General features: G+C 40.3%; 1 protein-coding gene across 14 annotated transcripts in view; it reads right to left on the bottom strand.

The window, feature by feature from the left end:
- The window catches only part of LOC111583585 (SRY-box transcription factor 2), a 201601-nt gene that overhangs the window by 88811 nt on the left and 90066 nt on the right, over positions 1 to 22724 (bottom strand). For all 14 annotated transcript variants that reach the window (XM_055018375.1, XM_055018376.1, XM_055018381.1 and 11 more), the window contains one exon: positions 13564 to 13626. In XM_055018375.1, the coding sequence (XP_054874350.1) occupies positions 13564 to 13626 (63 nt within the window). The remainder of the gene's footprint in view (positions 1 to 13563; positions 13627 to 22724) is intronic.

Genomic DNA, 22724 nt, shown 5'->3' with positions numbered 1-22724 from the left:
AATTATCAAGGTGCCGCTGTCAAAAAGAGCAGCAATACATGTCAGTTTCCCTGTTCACACTCTTTGTGTTGTTTCAAAGAGCTGACTTTCCCCTGTAATGATTACAACGTACTACCCTGTCAGAGTTGACAGTTGGTCCACTTAGATCCACTCAGGTAATATTACTGACTACAGCACCCAAGACCTGCAGTCCCATAATTGGACTCTCTGTGACCTGATCCAGCTAAATATAATGCAGCAGATTCAGGTCAGATCTTGAATACTAAGAACTGAGCAGACATGTGAAGACCTTTAACTTGAACATGCTTCCTTCGTGTGTTCAAAAAAATGCATTTAAAGCCAGAGCTTATCATAGAAAGCGGCACTACTCTGCAACAAGTGACCAATCACCTGAACCTCTAGCTAGCATTCGGAAAAGGTCACCGAAAGCAGTAGAGGAAACAGTCAAACAATGCTCAGCCAGACGTTCTCCATATTTTGATCCATTTACTTACAAGATTCGTGTATATTTGATTGCTAGATAGAATGAATCGCATTCCTCCGTGTCCATTACATCTAAATTAGACAATTCAGCAACTCATGATCCTACGCCAAAGTTCAGTGCCAGGGCAGGAAGCTGTCTGAGATGTGAAGGTCGGGCTGGTTGGATGAGCATGAAGTATGTCTGACTTTCATGCAGGAGAGAAGAGTTTGTATACAACAGACATACAATTAATGCACTGAACATTCCTCTTCAGGGGAGCAGAGGAACATACCAATGATTTTTTTGTCATTAAAAGACAGAATTATTTTATTTTCTGTGGGAAAAAGCACAGAAGTTTGGGGAGTCACAATCAGTTGAGCATAAAATTAAGTTTCGCTGCATCTCATCTACTCAAAACACCACATTCTTTGTAAAGCTACTCTGTTGAAGAGTGCCTTAAACCTGTATCAGATACTAAAAAAAAAATGCCGACTGAAACATTTCACTGCATCATTTGATGCAACTCATAATGGTTTTAATATTTTCTTTGTTCAGGTACACCTAAAAAGTCCATCTTACAACTTGTTTGGCCTAAAAGATTTGATATATATTCTTAAGAACAAGAAAATATTCTTCAAATGCAGATTTCTTTAATTCTAGTAGCTTTTGGGACATTTAAACATGAAAGAATAAGACAGATTGCTACATTCATATCTAAAAAAACATTTCTTTGATTTCAGAAAATGCTTCAAATAAGGTGATTAAATTCAAGTGTAGTAATACGTCCCCATTAGCAGCTTTTCTTTAGCTTGTCTTGAGAAAACAAGATTTCAGGATTCAATAAAAGGCTCAGAGATTTAATCCATAAAAGGAACTTCAGTCCCACTAAAAGCACAAAACACTCTCTCAGTTGACGACTGCTGTGCACAATATGTCCACACACTCCAAAAGCGAACAATAATGACCACTGAGGTTCTGTCAATCAGCTGATATTGCCACTAATAAAACATTCCACTCTCTGCTAATCACATTCAACTGTCATTAATTGCTGCTCTGTCAATGGCTGATTCAGGCCTAATAAAATCATAAAACATTTCTCCTTTTTTATAAGGATTTGGAAACACTGTTCTAGAGATTTTGGGAAGTCTGATAGAAGGCTATTGACTTGTAGCTACGCCTGGGAACGGACTGACTCCTGTGAAATCCCTATAAAATATGAGACTGGTGGTCATCCATCATTATAGTCAGACAGCACAGGCCTTTGTTTGTCCACTGCTGGACACTGGAGAGACGACTGGAGAGACTGTAATGTGTGTGTACGAGGGAGTCTGAGGGAGAGACAGCTGAAACAGAAGCAGTGAAACAGAAAGCAGTGTGAGTGTGTGACAGAGGGAGGCGGTTGACCTGGTGTCAATTAGGAGCCCATATCGTTCCATTCCCCGGGGGCGAGGCCGACTCTGAAACATTAAATCATTTCATTCACTTCAAACCAGTCCTGCTGTTTCTCCCCTCACACTGCCTGCGCCTGAAATCTCCTGCCGCCTGCTGCTCTGGAAACATTTTTACTAAACTGTGGATTGGATGAAAGTAGCTTGGATATAATACTGGCTCATTTAGCAGGCACAGAGGTAGAAGAGCAACGAGACAGAATGTTTTTGTGATCAGTTATTGGATAAACTTTGCATGACTTAGAGGACAGCGGGGATGCAATAGAAAGTTAATCTACCACAAGTTAATTTTGAACATATTTCTCAGCACAGAAAAGAGAGTTTTAGAGGCACGAGCATATAGGTTCATTTCAGGGCTGAACCCTGAATACTGCCCTGATAGTTTACTTGCTGCCAAGGACATTCTGTTCATGCATGTTGTATTTGTCTGTAAAAAGAACAGCTTAAAAACCGGTTAATTGAAATTAAAAGTGGACTTATATCAGAGGCCAAAAAACAAGCAACGATTTTTCAGTTCAATTTAACATTTTTACACATTTTCTTAAAATATCTGTTCCTAATTTGATGGTGATGGGATTGTGAGCGATTAGGTGGTCTGCTGGAGAGTCTTTTCCATTCCTCACACTCATCTCTGTTTGCCTTTATGAGACTTTTTGAAAACATTGCACCAAAAACTGCAACTACATCATCTGTTTCGCTTGAATTGTGATCAGTAAATCGACGGAATTATGTAAATGAATATGTTGAACACATCCAGTGTGAGGGGCAACATGTGTTGACATACTATCAACACTAACTGAACAAGTGGGAATGTAAAACCATCTTCATACAGCAGGAAATACGGTGATGAAGAAGGATCACATTAAGAACACACGTACAGCAATTAAAGTGCAGAACCACACATGAAAAATACAAACACAATGCTCACACTCACCCGAACTAAAATGACTCATAGCTCATATTTTCCACTTGGATTTTACTTATGTTAAGATGCTAATCGAGTTTGCACGAACACCCACGCATTAGGAAAGTATCACACACACTTAGGCGTTGTTAAACTTCATGCAAATTCTCAAACTGATTTAGTAATAAATCCCATATTTCCGATCACTGTTTGTTGGTGGCAGACTCCAAATCAGCTTTTCCATAAAATCCTCTCTGACAAAATGTGACAAACTATTGTTGTTCTTTGTCTCCATATCACTCTAATCCTCTTTCTCTCTCCCTGCCTCTCCATCCCTCCATCCACACTCCCCAACCACGAGGAAAAGGCCTCAGTACTGACCGCTATGAACACACACATACATACACACATACACACACACACACACACACACACACACACACACGCAGTCGGCTCTGTGGGTCTTACTGGAGGGCTAAGCTGTGTGGTCACATTTTACATATGTGTGTGTGTCCGTGTTGGCCTGAGTGTCACTGGGTTTTGGCTGTTGAGCAGTGTGTGTGTGTGTGTGTGTGTGTGTGTGTGTGTGTGTGTGTGTGTGCGTGCGTGCGTGGCTACAGTAGATGGACTTGGCCGGACCTGGGAGAGGGCTAGCCGGATTTGGCTATTCTGACTGTGTGTGTGTAACTTGTTGGCACGTGCTCAGGTTGAGTGGGGTCGCTATATGCATACATGTGCATGCCTGCAGCCGAGTGTGTGTGTGTGTGTGTGTGCGTACGCTTGGCCGTTGTTGTAGGTATGCAGCAGATCAGTTTAAGCTTTATAAACCTATTGTTGTGCAATAAACCCATCCTCTCTCATCTCTTATAACCTCTTTGTTTGATAGTCTATCCATGCTCCTGCTAATATGCACACACACTGAGGTCTAATACTCTATAATACATAGCTGCAGACTGAACAATGCGACACCTCCATGAGTCACAGAAAATAAAATATAAAAACATAAATACGCATCTTTCTTTATTTGATTTAGGTTTTACTTAAGGTGTGGGGGATATAGAGTCATGCGTCTGACTTCACAAAGACAACAACAAACATATATGGACACGGTGAAAGACTGTTGAGTAAAAAGTTAAAGGATATATTAAGCTACTTTCTCTTTAACCCTCGTGTCGTCCTGCGGGCCAATATTGACCCGTTTTAAAGTTTGAAAATGTGGGGGGAAAAAAAATAATTTTCACAGTGAAACTTCTGATGTCTACATTTTCAACATTTTTGGGAAATCTTTGAACATTTTTTCGTGGAAAAAAAGAAATGTTAAAAATGTTTATTAAGAATATTCACAAAAAAGAACCAAAAGAAATGTTAAAAATGTTTATTAAGAACATTCACAAAAAAATCAACCAAAATCCAGCAAAATTCGCTGGATTTTGGTCGATTTTTTGTGAATGTTCTAAAAGAAAATATTAGAAGTTTTACTGATATGTATGTAATCATTTTAGATATTTTTAGGGGGTTTTTTGGAAGATTTTTAGTAATTTTTTGAAAATATTTACAAAAATTTTCTTGTCAAAATTGGGGGATTTTTTTAAAAATAAAACTTTCAAGGGAAACTTTTAAGGAATTATTGGAATTTTCTTCCTGAAGGTTTTGCAAATTTTCAGAAATTTGGGGAATTTTTTTGCTGAATTTTTGGATTTTTTTCAGACGAAACAATATTTTTCAGTGCCTGTAAATGAGGACAACAGGAGGGTTAAGATTGTTTTACACATGAGCTCAGTATTTAAAGCACAACACAGCAATAAATCATTTGCGACCAAAGTAAATGGGAAATACAGTGACATACAGTAATCCCAACAGTAGTTAAACAGAATTTTGGCAATCAGCATTAAATGAATTGCAAACAAGTGCCTCAAAATGGCATATTTGTACATTCAAATAACAAAAGTCATTACTGGCTACATGAATTATGGCTCTTATCTAAGTGTTGGGCAAAGGATGAGGTCACATTAAGGGATCTGAGTGACTAACTCTGTGTTAAGAGGAGGTTGGGGTGGGTGGATGGGTCAACAAAACACTGAGGAGACCATGGCTTTTTTCACTTTTTCAATCTGATCTTGACCATGTGTTTATCGTCGTGCTGATGGCAAGGTACTTTATTCTTCATAAATGGTCATTTTAACCCAAATCGTGATCCATTCCTCGCCAAGTCCTTCTTGCACTACAACCTGAACCAGCATTGTCACAAACTGATATAAATACATTGAAATGTGTGAATGCAGGTAGAATTTAGGGTTGAGGGGCCCAGAATCAAATGGTAAATGGTCTGCACTTGAATAGCATTTTTCAGTCTCAGCTACATTCTACAAAACATTTCACAATGTGTTTCTCATTGACCCACTCACACACACAGGCCGACGGTGGCAGAGCTGCAATGCAAGAAGCTCATCTGCTATCGAGGACCATTCGAGCTTCAGAGCCTTTCTCAGGAACACACGAGTATATGAAAGAGCTGAGGCCTGCTTTCACCTGAACCACAGACACCCATTACTGCAATTATCGCTATCATATAATAACTCTTCAGTTATAAAATTGCCTAATAATTCAGTAGTTGTTCATCCTTTCAAACAGATGTAATTTTAGATACAGATGTAGTATGAAAGCAAACAACCAGTCCTTGACACTGTCTGATGATTTTGTGATTTTGTGTCATCTTCTTTCCAAGATAAAAACTGTACTTTATGACACTGAGTAGAGTTTTTTTTTCTTTTTGAAGATATATCATAATCAGTAGCATTTTCATGTGAACAGAAACCTTTTAATCTCTGTTAACAATTAGTTGAATGCTGTGTTTTGCCTGTGACAGATTTAAATGTGCTGTGGGTGTTCTGGTAGTAAAAACCTCTCAACAGTAATGCATTTTATGCTTAACTGTTGTTATAAATACATTTGATGTGGTAGTCAAACAGCATCAGCTGCATATTGATTTAATTCACAGGAAATCTCTGGGAGGAGTACCTCTAAAACACGATATAGACTAAATAATTAACATGATCCTACTTCGTTTAAAAACTGTACTATACCAAATCAGAAATAATTCAGTAATAATTACTTTGTTCAATGAGCAACACCGATCTCCAGAACTGTCTTTAGTGCAACTTTAGATTCATTTAAGTTTATTAGCACAAACAAAAGTGTCTCTAAGTCTGTGTTTATTCCCCAGCTTCTCAGAAATGCCCCTGAGCTGCAGTTGTTGTCTCCTCATTGGTGAACTAACACAGCGCTGATTAAAGTGGATTTAGAGCTTGTTGCATTTGATCAAAGTCCAGCTGATATCAGAATCGCAGACCAGCTAAGCTCTTAGAGGCAAATCCATAATAATTCTCCTACACCACCCACAACAAAGAGACAGCCAGCACAAGTAAATAAACGGTATTCAGAGAATATCATTTGAGGGCCCCTCCCATCTGAGTGAAATAATACCGCCGAATACAAACTGCCATAATTGGTCAGAGAATTAGGTTGATAAAAGATGGGAGCTGGACAGTAAATCCATTCAGCTCATCTGTTTACAATTGAAGCTTTTGAAGAAAAGTGTTGTTTGTATTTGATGGTGTGTCACAAAGATTAATGTCACAAAGAGTTATGGATTTGTAAAATTACTTCATTTTATTTATTTTTATCTCTTAACTGCAAGAAAAAAAATCAACAAAATAAAAAGCTTTAGGTTCCCAACTGAAAACATCGCTGTTACAAGATACAAGTCTGATCATGTTTACATTTTAGTGTAGTGAGTTCATTAGCTGAGCTGCAGATTCAAAAGCAGTTTTGTAAAACCTGCAAGCAGCACTTTCAGCTCTTTTAGTGTGCTGCATCCAAATTCTCTGTCCCTTAGCATTAAACTGAACAACAGCTGTGCAGCAGGAATGGTAAAACACTAATGTGTAATGTCTTAATGCACAATAAAAGAGAGGCAACCTCTGAAAGAAATGAAAGCACACACTCTTCTATCCCATCCACGTGTATGCCGCTCCTCTTAGGGAGTGGAAAAGTTTTCTCTGTCAGCCTGTTAAGTGTCTGGCCTTCAGCTATATTACCCTCTTTCCCTCCCTCCACCTATCCCCCCCATCGCATCTTAATGTGTTTGATAAAACATCAGGCGTAGAGGGAAGGGCACATGGCAGATGATGTGCTTTTTTGGCCAAAACAGGCATCAGCTAAAGGACGAGGATAAAGGGCTGAGTCTGCTCTGTCTGTCTATCCGAGTCTGTCCGTCCACTCGCTGCATTAAGAAGCCGTCCGGCTTCTTTTCAAAGCCAGCCACTCTCGCTGGACCGCTGCATCTCAGGCCTTTTGTGCCCCCTCAATCTCCCCATCCTACCACCACAGCCACCCACCCCCGCCTCTCAGCCCGCCGCTGAGTGTCTGTAATGGCCCAGACGTGGAGGGGGGGAAAAACTAAGGAAGTGAGAGAAATGGTGGAATGGAGCAAGAAAAAGAGACCAGGCGGGGAGGAACTGGAGGGTGAAGGAAGGAAGGGACAAAAGGAGGAGAGAGGAAAGTGATGGAGAGAGTGGTGGCAGAGGAGAAAGAGGAGACACAGGAGCGAGATACACGGAGGGGGAAAGGAGGCCGAGTCTTTAGGAGGAAGCCAGGCGGCACTAAGCGTCTCTGTTGCTGCCCAGTCAGGCCTGCCTTCCCCCCTGGCAATGAAAACCTCCCCTCCTCCCCCGCACCACATCCCTCTGACCACAGTGTTCTCCTCTCCTCCCCTGTCCACTTCGTCCTCTCATCTCACCTCGCACACACCCACTTTCATTTGGATTTGCTACTCTTGTAAGGACTTTCTACTGCATTACTTTAAACCTATGGACCTGAGGCTGTCTTCAACTCTATTTATTTTTGACATGGTCACTGCGTGTCTCAATGAGGTCAAGTTAGTGGAGTTAGAATGCTACAATCAGGCATGTTAATGGTGCTTTCATGCTCTAGGCTGCATTTAGTGAGAAAATATGTAAACACATTACTAGTTTTTATGTTAGAACTATTACAAAAGGACAGATCAAAGGCTTTGCTCTGTAGTGCGCATCCACAGAGTTGAAGGTTTAAAGTGTCCCATTTTAATTTTAATTTAACAATATGACTTTTACAACATTACTACTTTGTAAATACAAAATGTGAGTGCACAGTTTGCACAAACAGCAGATACTGTAGGACCAGGGCCTTATCTTTTTACTGTAAATGTAGACAACACTAACTCCAAAAATCTTCAGTGAAGCCAGAGCAGCTTCTTTACTTCACAGTGTAACAACTCATGATAATCTTATCCTTTGGCAACACTCATTGCTGTCTCTAGCAACGATAAATTTGTTTACAATAATTGCACCAAGTTAATAATAGTAACTTAAAACCGATATATTGATGTTTAAAAATGACATGTGCAAGACAAAATTACCAAGATTTCAGTCTTTCTCAATTTGGTTGAGAAAGACCAAATTGAGACAGCTGCCCTGTTTCACAGCACAAAATAGAATGGTGGTGAGGTTCTGTGAGTACAGATGAAGCTAAAATTAAAGTTTCTGATGATTGGAAAAATCTGTTCCAAAATGCTGTCGTCGGCAATTTCAGAACAGCCAAAGAGTTAAAGAAAGAGAACAATAACTTGCAGCATCCTCCAAAGAGGCTCACAATAAACGGATAAATGTCTTGATTTTGAGGGGCACTATCATTGGAGTGTGAGGCTAACAATCATCTTGCACTAATTTGCTTGCAGTAATTACAAGAAGGTAGACATATTCATTTGCTGAATGTTGACACACTGATGTCTTGGTGACACGACTGAAAAGAAAAAAAATCACAATCTGTTGCCACCTTCAGTCTTCCTGTTTGGTCCTCACAAGAATGTAAATGCACATACCACACACACACAGACACACACACACACACACAGACACACAGACACAGACACACACACACACACACACACACACACACACACAGTCAGTGGCCTCGGGACTAATTGATAGATTGGAGCAGATTTTCTAGTTCAGTTCAGGGCTGTAATTGTGAGGAGAGCTGGGAGGAATGACAGGGCTTCAAGCTGAGAGGACAAATCACCAGGGGCCGCCGATTAGACTGCACTGATGTTCACATTTCTGTGTGTGTGTGTGTGTGTGTGTTTGTGTGTGCGTGTATTGGGGGTGAGGGGTTAAGCCAACCATCTCTCAGTTCCAGGTTTCCGTGGAACTGACCCCAAACTGCCACACACACACAAACACCATGTTGACCCCGTCGACCCCACGGTGCCACACACAAGCCAATGATTTTGACAACAGTATTACGAAGCAAATGTCAGAGAAATTCTGTTTGCAACTTCTAGGTACTTCCAGCAGCTTAATGTTTACACACAATGCACAGTAAAGAGCACAAAACTGTAGCCAGCAGGTCCGAAGGTCTCAAAAAAGGACACAGACAGACAGGATTTAAGATCAGAGGTCACTTTCAAATTTGAGCAGCTGATAAAACCCTAACCCTCTAAAAAGGAACTACGTCCCAAATTCCACATCACGTGCTAATTTAAGAAGGTTTTGGGTTTGCACTGTGTCAAAACAAAAAATGATGCAAAATTATGAGAATTATTCCTGTAGTTGTACCAGGGAAAAAATCTTTGGTTTCCGAGGTTATTGTAGATATACGCTACTGCAATCTGCAAAGCAAATGACGACAAATGAAATCCAATCATATCTGACAGTGAAACACCGAGAGCAACTTAAAACAATTTTGGAAAAAGTGAAATGCAATTGTTATACTCATTCCTAAGTCACTTTGTTGAGTCCATGGTGGTGAAAATATTGCTATCATTTCCTGACTAAAATGATTAAAAGCAGCTCAATACCACTGTAAAAACATAGTATGGAAGTAGATTGTCGTTGTGCTTTGAAGCAAGGCGTCTTCTCTCCAGACAGCTGTGGTTGCGCTGGTTTGTATGAATGTCAGCAGGACGTATGTAAAGCTGGTGCCAAAAACTTGGTCTGGATGAATGACAGAAGCCGAAAATGCAATGCAATTAAATCTTTTTCTTCAAACTAATTGTGCTGAAAACTGCCTATTTACCATGATGCTACTCTACCATGACTCCAAGATGAACATATAGCACATGTCAACTTCAAACAGACACAAACAGATCATAGTGACTGCATTTCATCCTCTGTCTCTCTTCCTCTCCCTGCAGGAGACCCATCAGAAACAGCAGGACAGGAAGGAGACACGCCGAGAGACACCACAGAGATAGCAACACACACACAGAACCACAGGCATTTCTCAACCAGATAAACCTGCATGAAAACACCAGCACAGCCAGGAAGGCCTGCACAGAGACAGATTCCTCACTCGGTCTACATCTGTACCCACAGCTGGACTCTTTCTGGGCTTAGCGTGCTTTAATAGGCACGAGAGAGGAAAAGAAAAAGACAGGATAAGAAGACAGTGGATCAGACTGTTCTGCAGTCAGTCAGTAACAGAGTCAATCATTCACCCAATCTTTCAGTCAGCTTACCTTGCCATGATGTCATGGTTGTCATTATGACAGGGGCCACGGTCCTGTTGTCTGATTGGACGTCAGCTGCTGTCCAAACCAGCATTACATCCATGGCAGGAAAAGGAAAGCAAACTCCCCACTCAGAAAGCTGCATTATTGAATTTCTGTCTGTTTTTCCACTTCTCTTATTGTCTCTACTTGTCCCCAGCCCCAGCCTAGGTTACATCCTATATCTTAACAGGCTTTAGACTTCTTCTTCAGCTTTAAAGCTCACCTATATCTACCTCTATGCAGAAAAAGTAATATATCTGTCTGTTTCAGCCCCTGCCACCCTCAGCTGGCTCTTTCTCAACATTTCCTTCACTATCACTTTATCTTCCTGCTCCTCTATCATTTTCATCCTTCTTTAGCCTAACATTCCTCTTCCAGCTATGGTATCCTCCTTGCGGCCTCTCCTCAGCCTCCATCTTACTCACCTTTCCACCCCGCCCTCCCACCTCCACACTCTCTCCCCCCCAAACCTCCCCCTGGCCTGTCATCCTCTTAACCCCCAGCCTTGGAGCTCGTACCCCGGCCTCAGCTCTTCCCTCTCCCTGCCTCTCCTCCAGCCTGCCTTTCCCTCTACTCTGCCTCCCTTAGCCCCAGCCTTCTGCTCAGTGTTCAAGGGGAGAGCCAGCTAGGAATGCTGTGGCTCTAGACGTTTTGTCCAAGCCCTAGGTCTCTTTCACTGAGGCAAGATTAGTTCATACAAAAACTCAACAATACACCACTGAAAGCCATTGTTGATATTCAACATTTTTCACATAGCGGAGCAGAATAGACAATGCGGCAGCCGGGAAAGCCCGAAGCGGACTAGCAGGGTTGATGGCTGATGGTATCTTAGCTGTGCGAGGCCTTAATCCCTTTTATACACACACACTCACACAAGTATACACACTCTCAACAGCCTGGAGACAGCAAAATCAATACTGCTCGCTCTGTCTGTGTGTGTGGATCAGTGGGTGGATGAGTGTGATACAGAGAAAAAAGAGAATCGTACCGTTTGTATCTACGTGCGTGTGTGTGTGTGTGTGTGTGTGTGTGTGTGTGTGTGTGTGTGTGTGTGTGTGTGTGTGCGCACGCACTGTTGGACTGTCTTGGCACATAAGCATTCTTAGATCTTTGTACATAAAGGATTTCTCAAGGTTCTCTCACACAGAAACTGACTGAAGCAACATGACGACAAGTTTACTTCAAACAACTAAAATGCCAGGAAGATTTTTTTCACACAAAGGTGAACTGCCATTCACGTGGAATCAACAGAAAGTACGGGAAGGCCTGTCGGATCAAAGATTAAGTCCTGATTATTTAGGCATCATCTAAATAAACCTGAACTACGCTTCATGATAAAATACTGTCGAAGTAACTGTTAGTATTACACAATTATTTAAGAACTATGTCACTAATTGCGCTGCATCAAAGTTGAGGGAGTCACAAGAGAGTATTTGAAAAAAGAATGATCAAAGCCGATGGAACACACGTCAAGATATCCTGACTTTTAGTTTAGAATGTGCAATAAAGATTTAGCCTACACTTCCCATAATGCAACTGCACAACACTAATAACATCAAAAGAATTATTTGAGCTTGAGAACACTCCCTTCGGAGACACAAAGGAACCAAGAAACTGAATTTAATGTGTAAAATGAATACAAAAGCCCTTTAAATGACAAGAAACACCTGCCTAGAAGAGACATAAATCCCTCTAAAAATCTGCATCTGACAAATTCAGTGGCAGAGTCACTGACAACACATTTCTGAATTAATACTGGGTGTTCACTTTAACAATTCTCAAAACAAGTATGGCACCTAAGGACAAAAAAAAAAAAAAAAACGAGCCTGAAATGGTGGCACACTTCATCTCAACTGAAGGTTTTTTTTCCAAATATTAGCATTTTCTTTAATATTCTAGAAATGAGAACTGAATCGTCTTTACGAAATTTACCTTGACACACGTGAATGTTGTGCAAAATGTGAATTGCGTTCCTTGGAGATTAAAAAACAGGGAGGATAAAAAATATTTCAAATGAACCACTGCCCCATTTTTAGTCACAAGGACAGTGCAGGATTTGGACGTGGAATCAGTCTGCACCACGTTTATGATTACAGCTGGTTAATGTAATTAATGCCATGTCATGTAAAACTCATAAATCATGTCACGCTGGCGGAAACATTTCATAAAACATGATTAAAAGTGTCGTGTAACATTGAGAGCAACGGTGTCAGAGTGAGACATGTTAATTGTGCACTAATGATATGTAATGAATGTCATCAGCCCCGAGGCTTCGGCTAACGAGCTAAATGAACTGGCACTAATGGGCCTGTTAGCTTATCTTAGCGCTAACATTAGCTAGCATAATATAGGGTTTGTCTTGTGCTGACAGCGGTCGACGAATGTGAGTGGCACTGCGAGTTTCCAGAGGTGTCATATTACAATTAGATGCTCCTTTTAAAAAAGCTTTTTGACATCAGCAACAACAAGAAAACAAAGACTCTGAGGACTTTCTGTCACACAGGCAGCTGCTCGTGGAGACATCCAAAAACAGACTGTCACACTTATTTTTTTCCTCTCATTACTTTGCCTCAGATCTTCATCCTGCCCTCCACCTGGACTCCAGATCCAGATCCGGATCCAGCTGCCGGGCTTTCCCAGGACCCCCAAGTCCGCTAGGTAGCAGAGGAGAAGAGGAAGAAGAAGAGGAGGACGAGGAGGGAGGGGACAGGGGCCCTCTCTTTCTCTCCCCCTCTCTCTCTTTTCTTCCAATTGACCAATTGACAGGTGATTGATGGCTATCTCTTCAGCCCGACAAAGAGCAGCATTAGCATAACTAAAGCAATGTACAGTAGAGTGGGGCAAACAGTAAATTACATGTTACCCCCCACTCCGCTCTCACTCGCCTCTCTTTACCTCACTCTCTCACTCTCACTCTCCCACTCCACTCACTCATTCAGCCCAACACTACGGCAGGCAAACAAAACAAAACAAAGTATGCTTTTTGTCCCTCCTGCGAGCCCTTAAACAGTACAGCTTGACAGCTTCTTTAGAAGGAGACTCACAAAAGGCCTGACAGTGAGAGAGAGGGAAAGACAAATGAAACACAGACAGACACACACAGACACACACACACACAAGCATACACACACAGTACACACAGTTTGAGTAAGACACTGACCTTGTGGAGGGTTGCTGTGCGGTTGTTTCAGATGGCTCCATGTGTGCATGGGAGGGGTGTGAACTGTAAACAGAGAGAAAATTGTTGGTGAAGTATGCACTCAGTAAGTATGCCTTACTTCACCTATAAACTGAGCAACAAGTCCGCGGACCAAACAATAAAGCATGCAATTTGCGTTCTCTTTGCATATGAGGGTTTTCTGAAATGATGTCCATATCAGCAGAATATTTGTGTTTTCAAAATGTCCCCTACCTTTTCATTAAAGACTAAGCTATATATACTAGCGTTCAAAAGTTTGGGGTCAATTGGAAATGTCCTTATTTTTGAAAGACAGTTTTTTCAATGAAAAATAACACTAAATGAATCATAAATACAGTCTAGACATTGTTAATGTGGTAAATGACTATTCCAGCTAGAAACAAATTATTTTTAATGGAATATCTACATAGGAGTACAGAGGAACATGTCCAGCAACCATCACTCCTGTGTTCTAATGCTACATTGTGTTAGCTAATGGTGTTGAAAGGCTAATTGATGATTAGAAAACCCTTGTGCAGTTATGTTGGCACAGGAATAAGAGTGTGAGTTTTCATGGAAAACATGAAACTGCCTGGGTGACCCCAAACTTTTGAACAGTATATTATTATTATTATTATTATTATTATTATTATTATTATCATTATTATTATTATTATTATTATTATTATTATTATTATTATCATTATTATTTTAACCTGGTTTGCGTGTGCTGGAAAACACAAAATTATCATATGAGCAAAACGAGCAGTCAGTGGTGACTCTTGGTTGAGTTACTTTTAAACAGCAGTGCACTGATAACGGTCGCAAAAGAGTTTCATACGTAACAAACATGAGAAATCAGTACTGCTGATTTGCAGCTTTCTGTAATATTATTCTTACTGAGAATCACTTTCTGTGACATGTATGCCTGAATCAGTCCATTTTCACAACTTGCCATTGCGTTGTGTAGTTTTACAGCATTTGAGCAGAACTCTGGGTGAGCTGATGTGCTTGAGCTTCAGCGAGTGAGGAAGGGTGAGTGAAGAGCATGGACTGTGTATAAAAGATGGATGTAGCGACTGTGACATCACCTATTAGTTTGTGGGCTACCGTTGTAGAGTCTCGAGTTTGGTATTTAGTGATACCCTAGCGACCTTTCAACCACAAGGAAGTCCTGCCTTAAAATACCAAGCTTTCTCATCTATTTTACCTTAAATTTCTAGAATGAACACCATGCTGCATTGAAGGAAACTTGGAACTAGCAATAGAGACCATAAATTCAGTTGGAAAATATTTACTGAGGAAATAAATGAAATATGAAGTCGGGTATTTTTCTCATAGACTTGTATTAAAACAGACTTTGTTTTGCAGCAAGAAGAGTCACCCCCTGCTGGCCATGATAATGAATGCAGGTGTGCATTCTGTACAGTGTAGAGTAAAATCTAAGCCAGTTTTAAAGGTAGGGAGGGACTATTTTACTGTTTTCGTGGGAAAACTAAATATGTAACTGAAACACAGAAATACATTTTGTAGGGTTTAATCAACTACTGGAGAGGGACTTTGTTAGCATCAACTACCAGGAATATAAGGACAATAGTACCAGTACTACAGTTCTAATCCTGTGTCCCCATGTTTAAGTACCTACCTCTTTGTTACACGCTCAAAAAAACTTTGATCTTGTATGGATTTTTTTATATCTAAATGTCTTTTCTTTTCTCTGGGGCACATTGCATAAGTTAATTTAATCAAATGTGATTAAGGGTGACTAGCAAACCCCAACCATGACATAAAATGACACTAGACCATTTTCTGGGTAGCTAGCGGAGCAACACCAAAGATGAAGGTATGTGTTTGGATTGCACTTGGTACAACTGAAATCAAAACTAAGAATGTGGTTGAGGGTTAATTTGCTAATCCAACCATGATCCTAACAACACAGGTGAGGGAGATTCTTTTAAGCCACATCTACTTTTCAGCGATCCGATCGTTCCTGTGCAATTTGGTTAAAATCTCTTTAGAATCTAAATACTACCTGCATATTCTGTTTAAGATCAGATGAAGATGCTCTACGATCTCAGTATGCTTCAAACACTATGCATGTCAGACTGTCACACTACAACTGTCTGTTCAAATCCTGTTCAAAACTTTGGATCATTGACTACATTTGTAAAATTCATCCTGACTATGGCAGGGTTTTTCTTTCAACACAAAACTGCTTTGCCCTCAGATGTGTTCGGGCAACACTTTAGTTTCAAGCATCCCACCCTGCTTTCATGTACAAAAGAAACACAGGGAAGGTTAGGAAAAGTTCATGGTTATGGCAACAAAAGAAACAACATTAAGTGTTGGTAAGAAAGGGATACAAACAATCATCTCCCTTTTTGGTCATGCTTTGTTGAACGAACCGTCTTGTGTGCATTTTTCATGAGTAACGCCACTTAAACACTGTGTAAAATAATGCAGCTGCTGAATTCATTTCAATGAGGAGACTGCAGAGATGCAGAGAGGCTGCCAGCTCAGGACACTGCAGCAGAAAATGCAGGGTTGTGTGGTAAAACTGTAAACCTTCATGCTTTGGCCAGTAATATATATGCAAGCTATATATGCAAGGGCCAGTTTACACGACAAGGATGAAACGCAAAAGTCTTGTTGCGTTGCGGCGTCCCGTTTGCACACAAACAACGTTTTAGATTACTTAAAACAGAAACTTTCAAATACAGCCTCCAGAGTGGAACTTCTCTCAAACAAAACAGCTGCCGTTGCCGTGTGAACGAGTAGCTGGAGTTTTCAGTGAGAGTGCTGACATAACGCTCCTCTCTGTGCATGCACATCACATTTTTATTCTAGTTGCCATGCGCAAACCGGATGACAACAGTAATGATGTCGGACTATCATGTTGTGGTGCTGAGTCTAATGAATTTGTTGAATCTCCTTCAGCAGAATGTGCATTTGTTGCACCGTTGCTGCAATCAGTTCAGACGCATTCAACATACACACCAGATAATCAGCCCACCTCTACACAGACCAGAAGAAGCTGTACTTGTTCTGGCATGTGGAGGAACGGGTACTGGTCACATGGGGTGACTACCGGCCTGGCATGCATACTACAGCGTTTTCAGTTCTTCCAGCGTTCCAGTGTAAACGCAGACTTTTTTTTTCACTAACCCTAACAAGGCAAAGGAAATATTTTTGTGTTTTGGGTGAAATGTTGTCATGTAAACGGGGTCTGAGCTGATTACTCTGAGATGGGTTTACATGTTCTACTACTCTGTATAAGAGAACTTGCGGAATAAGTAAATCTTTTCTAGCTAACAGAATGTAAATGTGGGTTTTTGTCAGTTTAAAGTCAATTGAACCTAAAATATTTAGTTTTCTATTTTTTGGTAGTTTTAGAGCTTACAATCTTTAGTTGTCTGATTTTAGGTCCTTTGACTTAAAATTGAGTTGAATTGAATCCAGCCAACTCATTAAATCAAAGTTTTAAAGAAATTAAACTGAAATGCCAGCAAACATCCCATCATGCACTGTTTGAGAGTTTAAACTCTCCTGAGACTCTTCTTTTGTCGCTTGAAGATCTCATTCACAATGAAAACTTGCTGCATGCCATTTCAGGTAAATCCTGGTTGTTTCTTTACATAATAATGAAAACACTGCTGACCAGGAGAAAGGTAGTGGTAAACTCATTTTAAATCAAAGTAACTGGAAGCAGCCCCACATATTACCAGAGGTCTAAAATAGTTCCAACATGTCATGTTAAATAAACACATTTTATTTCTTTCTGTTCTGGTTGTTCATATTGTTGTAGAGGGAAATTTGTAAGATCAGCATGAATGAATTGCTTCAGTTACAAACAGATAAATTAAGTTTATCAAAATTAACTTAAGCTATATTATAGCCACTGATTTAAGTGAGATGTTCTTAAACCATTTTTTCTCTCAAATAAACTCGTAATTTTAAGGAGAGTCCACATAAAGTTTCTATTTTCTTTTCAACATCAGTATTTGCTTTACCCAAAAGTAAAACAGTAGTCATGTTTAAACCTAGTAATATGGCTTAGGATATTGTAATTTTAGTGTGACATTTGTAAAATACAATCAAAAATAGTCTTGACAGCTAAAAAACTGAGTTGACTGAAAAGCCAATGCAGACACAAAGCTGATATTTGTTATACTTCATTAAAAACATGTATTGCACTTTGCATTCATCGTTTCAAGGCTGGACCTGTCTTCCGAGATTTCTTAACTAAATCCAGTGCAACTATAATGACCTGTTTATTAATTGAAATGGTTTAAGTGTGACAAAATTAATTATGACGTTAAAAAAAAGTAACCCCTCCCCGGTTGGATGGATGTATAGATGGACAGGGGTGACCACAAACTGGCCTCATCTCCTCTCTCCCTCTGTCTTTTCCTGTCTCTCTCCCACTTATGCCAGCAATCTGTTCTCTAATTGTTCATTCATGGTGTGAATCTTTAAATAGGGGCCCCTAGCCTGGCGCTCAGATAATGACTCGCTCTGTGTCGTTAGCTAGCGAGGCTAAATTACTACTCGCTGCAGAGTTACCATGGAAATAGGCCACAATGAGAGTGATTAGTCTTGTGTCTTTTACACACGGAGATGCTTTGCAGTTCAGCAGGAAACACGGAATCCCTCTTTCGGTTCCTTCCTCTGCGTCCGTATCGTATCAAATTGCATTTTCAGAGTCAGTCACTTTAATAGTATGACGAGTACACTCAGGTTGCCTCTTGGAATTAATGACAATTAGTACAAATTGCATAAAAATGCAAGCGCAGATTTGTGACGAGATGATTTCTTTCAGCTGTTGTCTGTTTTTTGTTTTTTCATCTTATCCTCATTTGATTGGGCAGACAATTCTTTCATAAAGAGATATTTGTATAGCAGCTTCATCTTCAGCTCTGTTTTATTTGCCATGTCAGCAGACATTTTCAGATGCTTCTTCAGTTATCAAGGCACGTTGTTTGATCATTTGCTAAGGATTTTCCTTTGCTTCAATGATGCAACCACCTCTATTAGATTTTATCATCTTTGTGGAGATTTCATGCAAAGATGCATTTAATTGTTTTCAATTTTGTTAGATATCTTCACTTTGGAAACTTTTTTTCAAAGGTTTATTGTACTTTGTGTCTCCATTTGTTTCCTTCGTCCATGTATTTTGCCTTTTTTCCCCATTTTCATTTGTTGTCCCGTTTCCTCAGACTCTCATTTGTTCCTCTCCATCAGCATCTCCTCTGCTCCTTTCTCCTGTTGCTCAACATACGAGTCTTCGTGGAGGTGTGTTTATATAAAAGAGTGTGTGTGTGCTTGTTCATCCACACGTGAGGATCCTGGCAGTGAGTGTGAGTGGCGCACCACTGATATCCAACAGGAGAGTATTCGGCCCACTACTGCCTCTCTCCCAAACAAGGCAACAAGGCAGGAGGAAAGGACAGCAGATAATCTGTCTCAGTGTGAGGCTGCCAGTGAACATCAGGAGCAGGGAAACTGAAATAGCCATCATTACCTGGTCTGCTGCTGCTGCTGCTGCTGCTGCTGCTGGCACCCACTGAGGCCTACATATGTGTGTGTGTGTGTGTGTGTGTGTGTGTGTGTGTGTGTGTGTGTGTGTGTGTGTGTGTGTGTGTGTGTGTGTGTGTGTGTGTGTGTGTGTGTGTGTGTGTGTGTGGGCCAGTCAAACTAGTGGACTCCCAAAGACCAATGATCATTATATTTTTCGTGAGCGAAGGACAAATGCTAAGCAAGGATATGATGACTCAGCCCATAAACTCATGCACTTGGAGTCTAGAGTGTTGTTTTTAAATATTTTAAAATAAAGCAGCGTGGCTCAAGGTTGCTCTGTCAGGCTAAGTGTAAAGGTTTTAATCAACCTAATGAAATTAACATGAATTAAATGCTAAGGTCAACGTCAAACAAATGTCCATTACTGCCTGGGTTATGTTTGGTTGCAGAACATTTATATACTGTCACAAATTCAAAAGGAGATCATCAGGGTACACTGTGCTGGTCCAAAGAGCAGAACTTTGACAGAGTAGGTTTGCATCAATGTACTCTCACACCAAAATGTGTCACAGCTGAGTTGGTCAACAGACATTAGATACACAATAAAGATTGCAAAATTGTGAGATGACTATGGTTCCATTGTTCTGTGGCTCAGTCACTCGCTGTTTACGTACATTTGCAGTCACTGTTTCCTTTTTTTGCCGTTACTGAAATACATGGTTAAGTGTCGGGAGGCGCCGATGTTACTTGGTTAGGTTAGGAAAACATCACAGTTTGAGTAAAACACAACAGTTTAAATGCTTTTCAGCTGCTGTTTGCTTACATTTTTAGTCCCTGCTTGCTGGTAGTTTTTTATGTTGATATGGTGGAGGGTTCAATCTGTTTGACAGAACCTAAAAAAAAAAAAAAGAAAGATTCCCACAAGAAGAAGACTAAAGAGCTGGTGGTGGACATCTGCAGGTGAAGTCACACTCCCCCAACACTGGTGAACATCCAGGGCATGGACACTGAGAGAGTGGACTCATACAAGTAACTGGGTGTTCACCTGGACAATAAACTGGACTGGTCAGATCACACTACAGCGCTGTACAGGAAGGGTCAGAGCAGACTCTATCTACTAAGAAGACTTTTTATGACTCTGCCGTGGCATTAGCCATCTTTTATGGAGTGGTCTGCTGGGGCAGCAGCATCTCAGCTGCTGACAAAAGAAAACTTGATCGGCTGATCAAGAAAGCCAGCTCTGTCCTGGGGAGCCCCTGGATCCAGTGGAGGTGATGGGAGGAAGCTGCTGCTGGTATCAGACTCTACAATCAACACTGCTCCCAACAGGCCACACACACACTCACTTAATGACACTTAGCAAACCGTCATCTCCAAACAGACCCAAGTGCAATTCATTGTGTATATATTATTAAATTTGTGTTGTTAGTATCCTTGTGTTCTTCACTTTTTCTCATTTATATTGTGTTTATAATGTATGTATCTTATGTCTTTAATTTATGGACGTGTTCTCTTGATATTTCTTACTGCCACCTTGCCATTGCAAAGTTCCCTTGTGGGACTAATAAAGGATATTCTATTCTATTCTACAATTTTCCAGCCTTTTTCGTGACAACAGTACGTTTTATGCTGTGGGCCAACACGGCTGCTCCACAAATCTTGGTGAGACTGGGCTGTTTGTATTCTGAGTCCTGACTGTACTTCGATGTAGGACAGAAAAGCAGTTTGACTGAAGTTAGGAAAATGTTGTAGTTTCATTTCGATGTGAGCAAAGTTAACACACCTTATCTATGTAGGTGTTGAGGTTTTCAGCATGTAACAGTTTGGAACATAACCAAGAACTTTAGCTGATTTTTACTTTTGTTACCACAAATTGAATAAATGTGAATTGGGTGGTATTATGTTTCTTTATAAATGCATGTGCTGTTGTAGATTAGCAGCCTAGAGATAGAATTCATAGAGCTGGAATAAGACAGCTGAGTGAATGGCCATTATAACATGGGTCAGTCAAGGGAGGACAATATGATTGAGTAAAAGCACTTTGGAAACATCTATTTTTTAAAAACAATATTAAAACTAATAATGTGTCGGTCAGCAAGGATATTATGACAACTTTACCCAATAAATGGACACTGACGGTGCTGAATAGTATGTTCAGTCATGGATAATAAAGACTCTCAAAGTTCCCCACTGCAATAACGTCAATTCTGCATTACTGGCTTTAGAAAATGTTTATGTTTATGGAATAAAAGGAATAAAAGTTCAAGGAATTACAAAGGAAGAGGAGTGTAGGGCACATAGTAATTGACTGACCTCAAGAGACAAAGATTCTCACACTACTCTTTCTTCAAAGTTAGAATGGAAAAATGGTGAATGCATACATGTACATACTAGAAAGATTTAGAGCTCCAATTATTTTTCCTTAGGATAGGTTAAGGGTTTCAATCCTTAAATTTAAAGCTCAACTATTCTACTATCAAAGGCTTATGTGAATCAGAATGTGAAATGTGTGAGATGAATGATTCAAATTTTCTTACCCATATTCTCATATATTTTATGTGACTGGGTTGTAGACAGCTAAATTTCATTTTCTTGTTTGTATCCTCATTTTGCATCATTTAAATAGTAGAATGCCAGTAATGATACCTTGCTCTGTGAATTTGGGGTAAGAGGTGAAAACCAAGGCGAGGAACACTTCTTCCACAGACTGTGAGAAAATATAAATGTAAAAAGGTGTGTCCACATTCTCAAGATGGCCTTTCTCTGTGAATACATCCCTATCCGTCTGTCTGCCGACCTGTCTAATGGGGTCGTGTGAAGTGGAAGGTATATTATGACTGACATTATCAATTTGGAATCTATGATTTTTAACAGTACAGGTGGGATATTTATATTATTCTGAATAAGTAGGAACCCGCTTAAATTAACTTCATGTGCATATACTGGATTAGGGGATATAAACATACTTTTCAAAACTGATGAAATGCATGTTTGAGCAACACATGTCCACATTTTGAAAGAAAAACAAGAGTCATCAAAATCTCAGCTGAGTCTGTTAATGATTTGTGTTTCCGGGATTTTCAATAAGCCGATAAAGTCCACTTTCCTCTGCTGTTTCACTGGCTCCAACTGTACCATAAATGTAACAGGCTATGACAAATAACAGTGATATGCGCTACCAAGGCAAACTTTCCTCGTCATACATGACTTTCATTGAGCAAACTCCAGCTTTTTTTTGTTTTGTGCTGCCAACTTTATTCAATTAATGCCAGTTCCTGGTTATTGTCTGACACTTTCTAGCAATCTATTACCCAGCCAGGCCCAAGCTAATGCTCTTAACAGATATTACTAGCACTAATCCTCATCTCCAAGCTAAAGGCATTGTGTCTGGACAAGTGAGTGGGACTGTAGCAGTGACAGCAGGTGCTAAAGCTGCAGCTAACCCTGGCTAACACCGCCTGAGCTCCGTAAGACAGGAAATGCTGGGAGGGATACTTACCTACTTACACACATGCATCATGCACACTCACTGACTCTCTCTGTCACACACACACATGCATACAAAAGGGCAGGGAGGTAAAACAAAGGCGGCCCGCTGAGTGGAAGAGACGATCGTTGGGTCACAT

Source organism: Amphiprion ocellaris, chromosome 2 (genome assembly GCF_022539595.1).
Source record: "Amphiprion ocellaris isolate individual 3 ecotype Okinawa chromosome 2, ASM2253959v1, whole genome shotgun sequence".
Lineage (NCBI taxonomy): Eukaryota > Metazoa > Chordata > Actinopteri > Pomacentridae > Amphiprion > Amphiprion ocellaris.
This window is presented reverse-complemented; position numbering and strand designations above follow the sequence as displayed.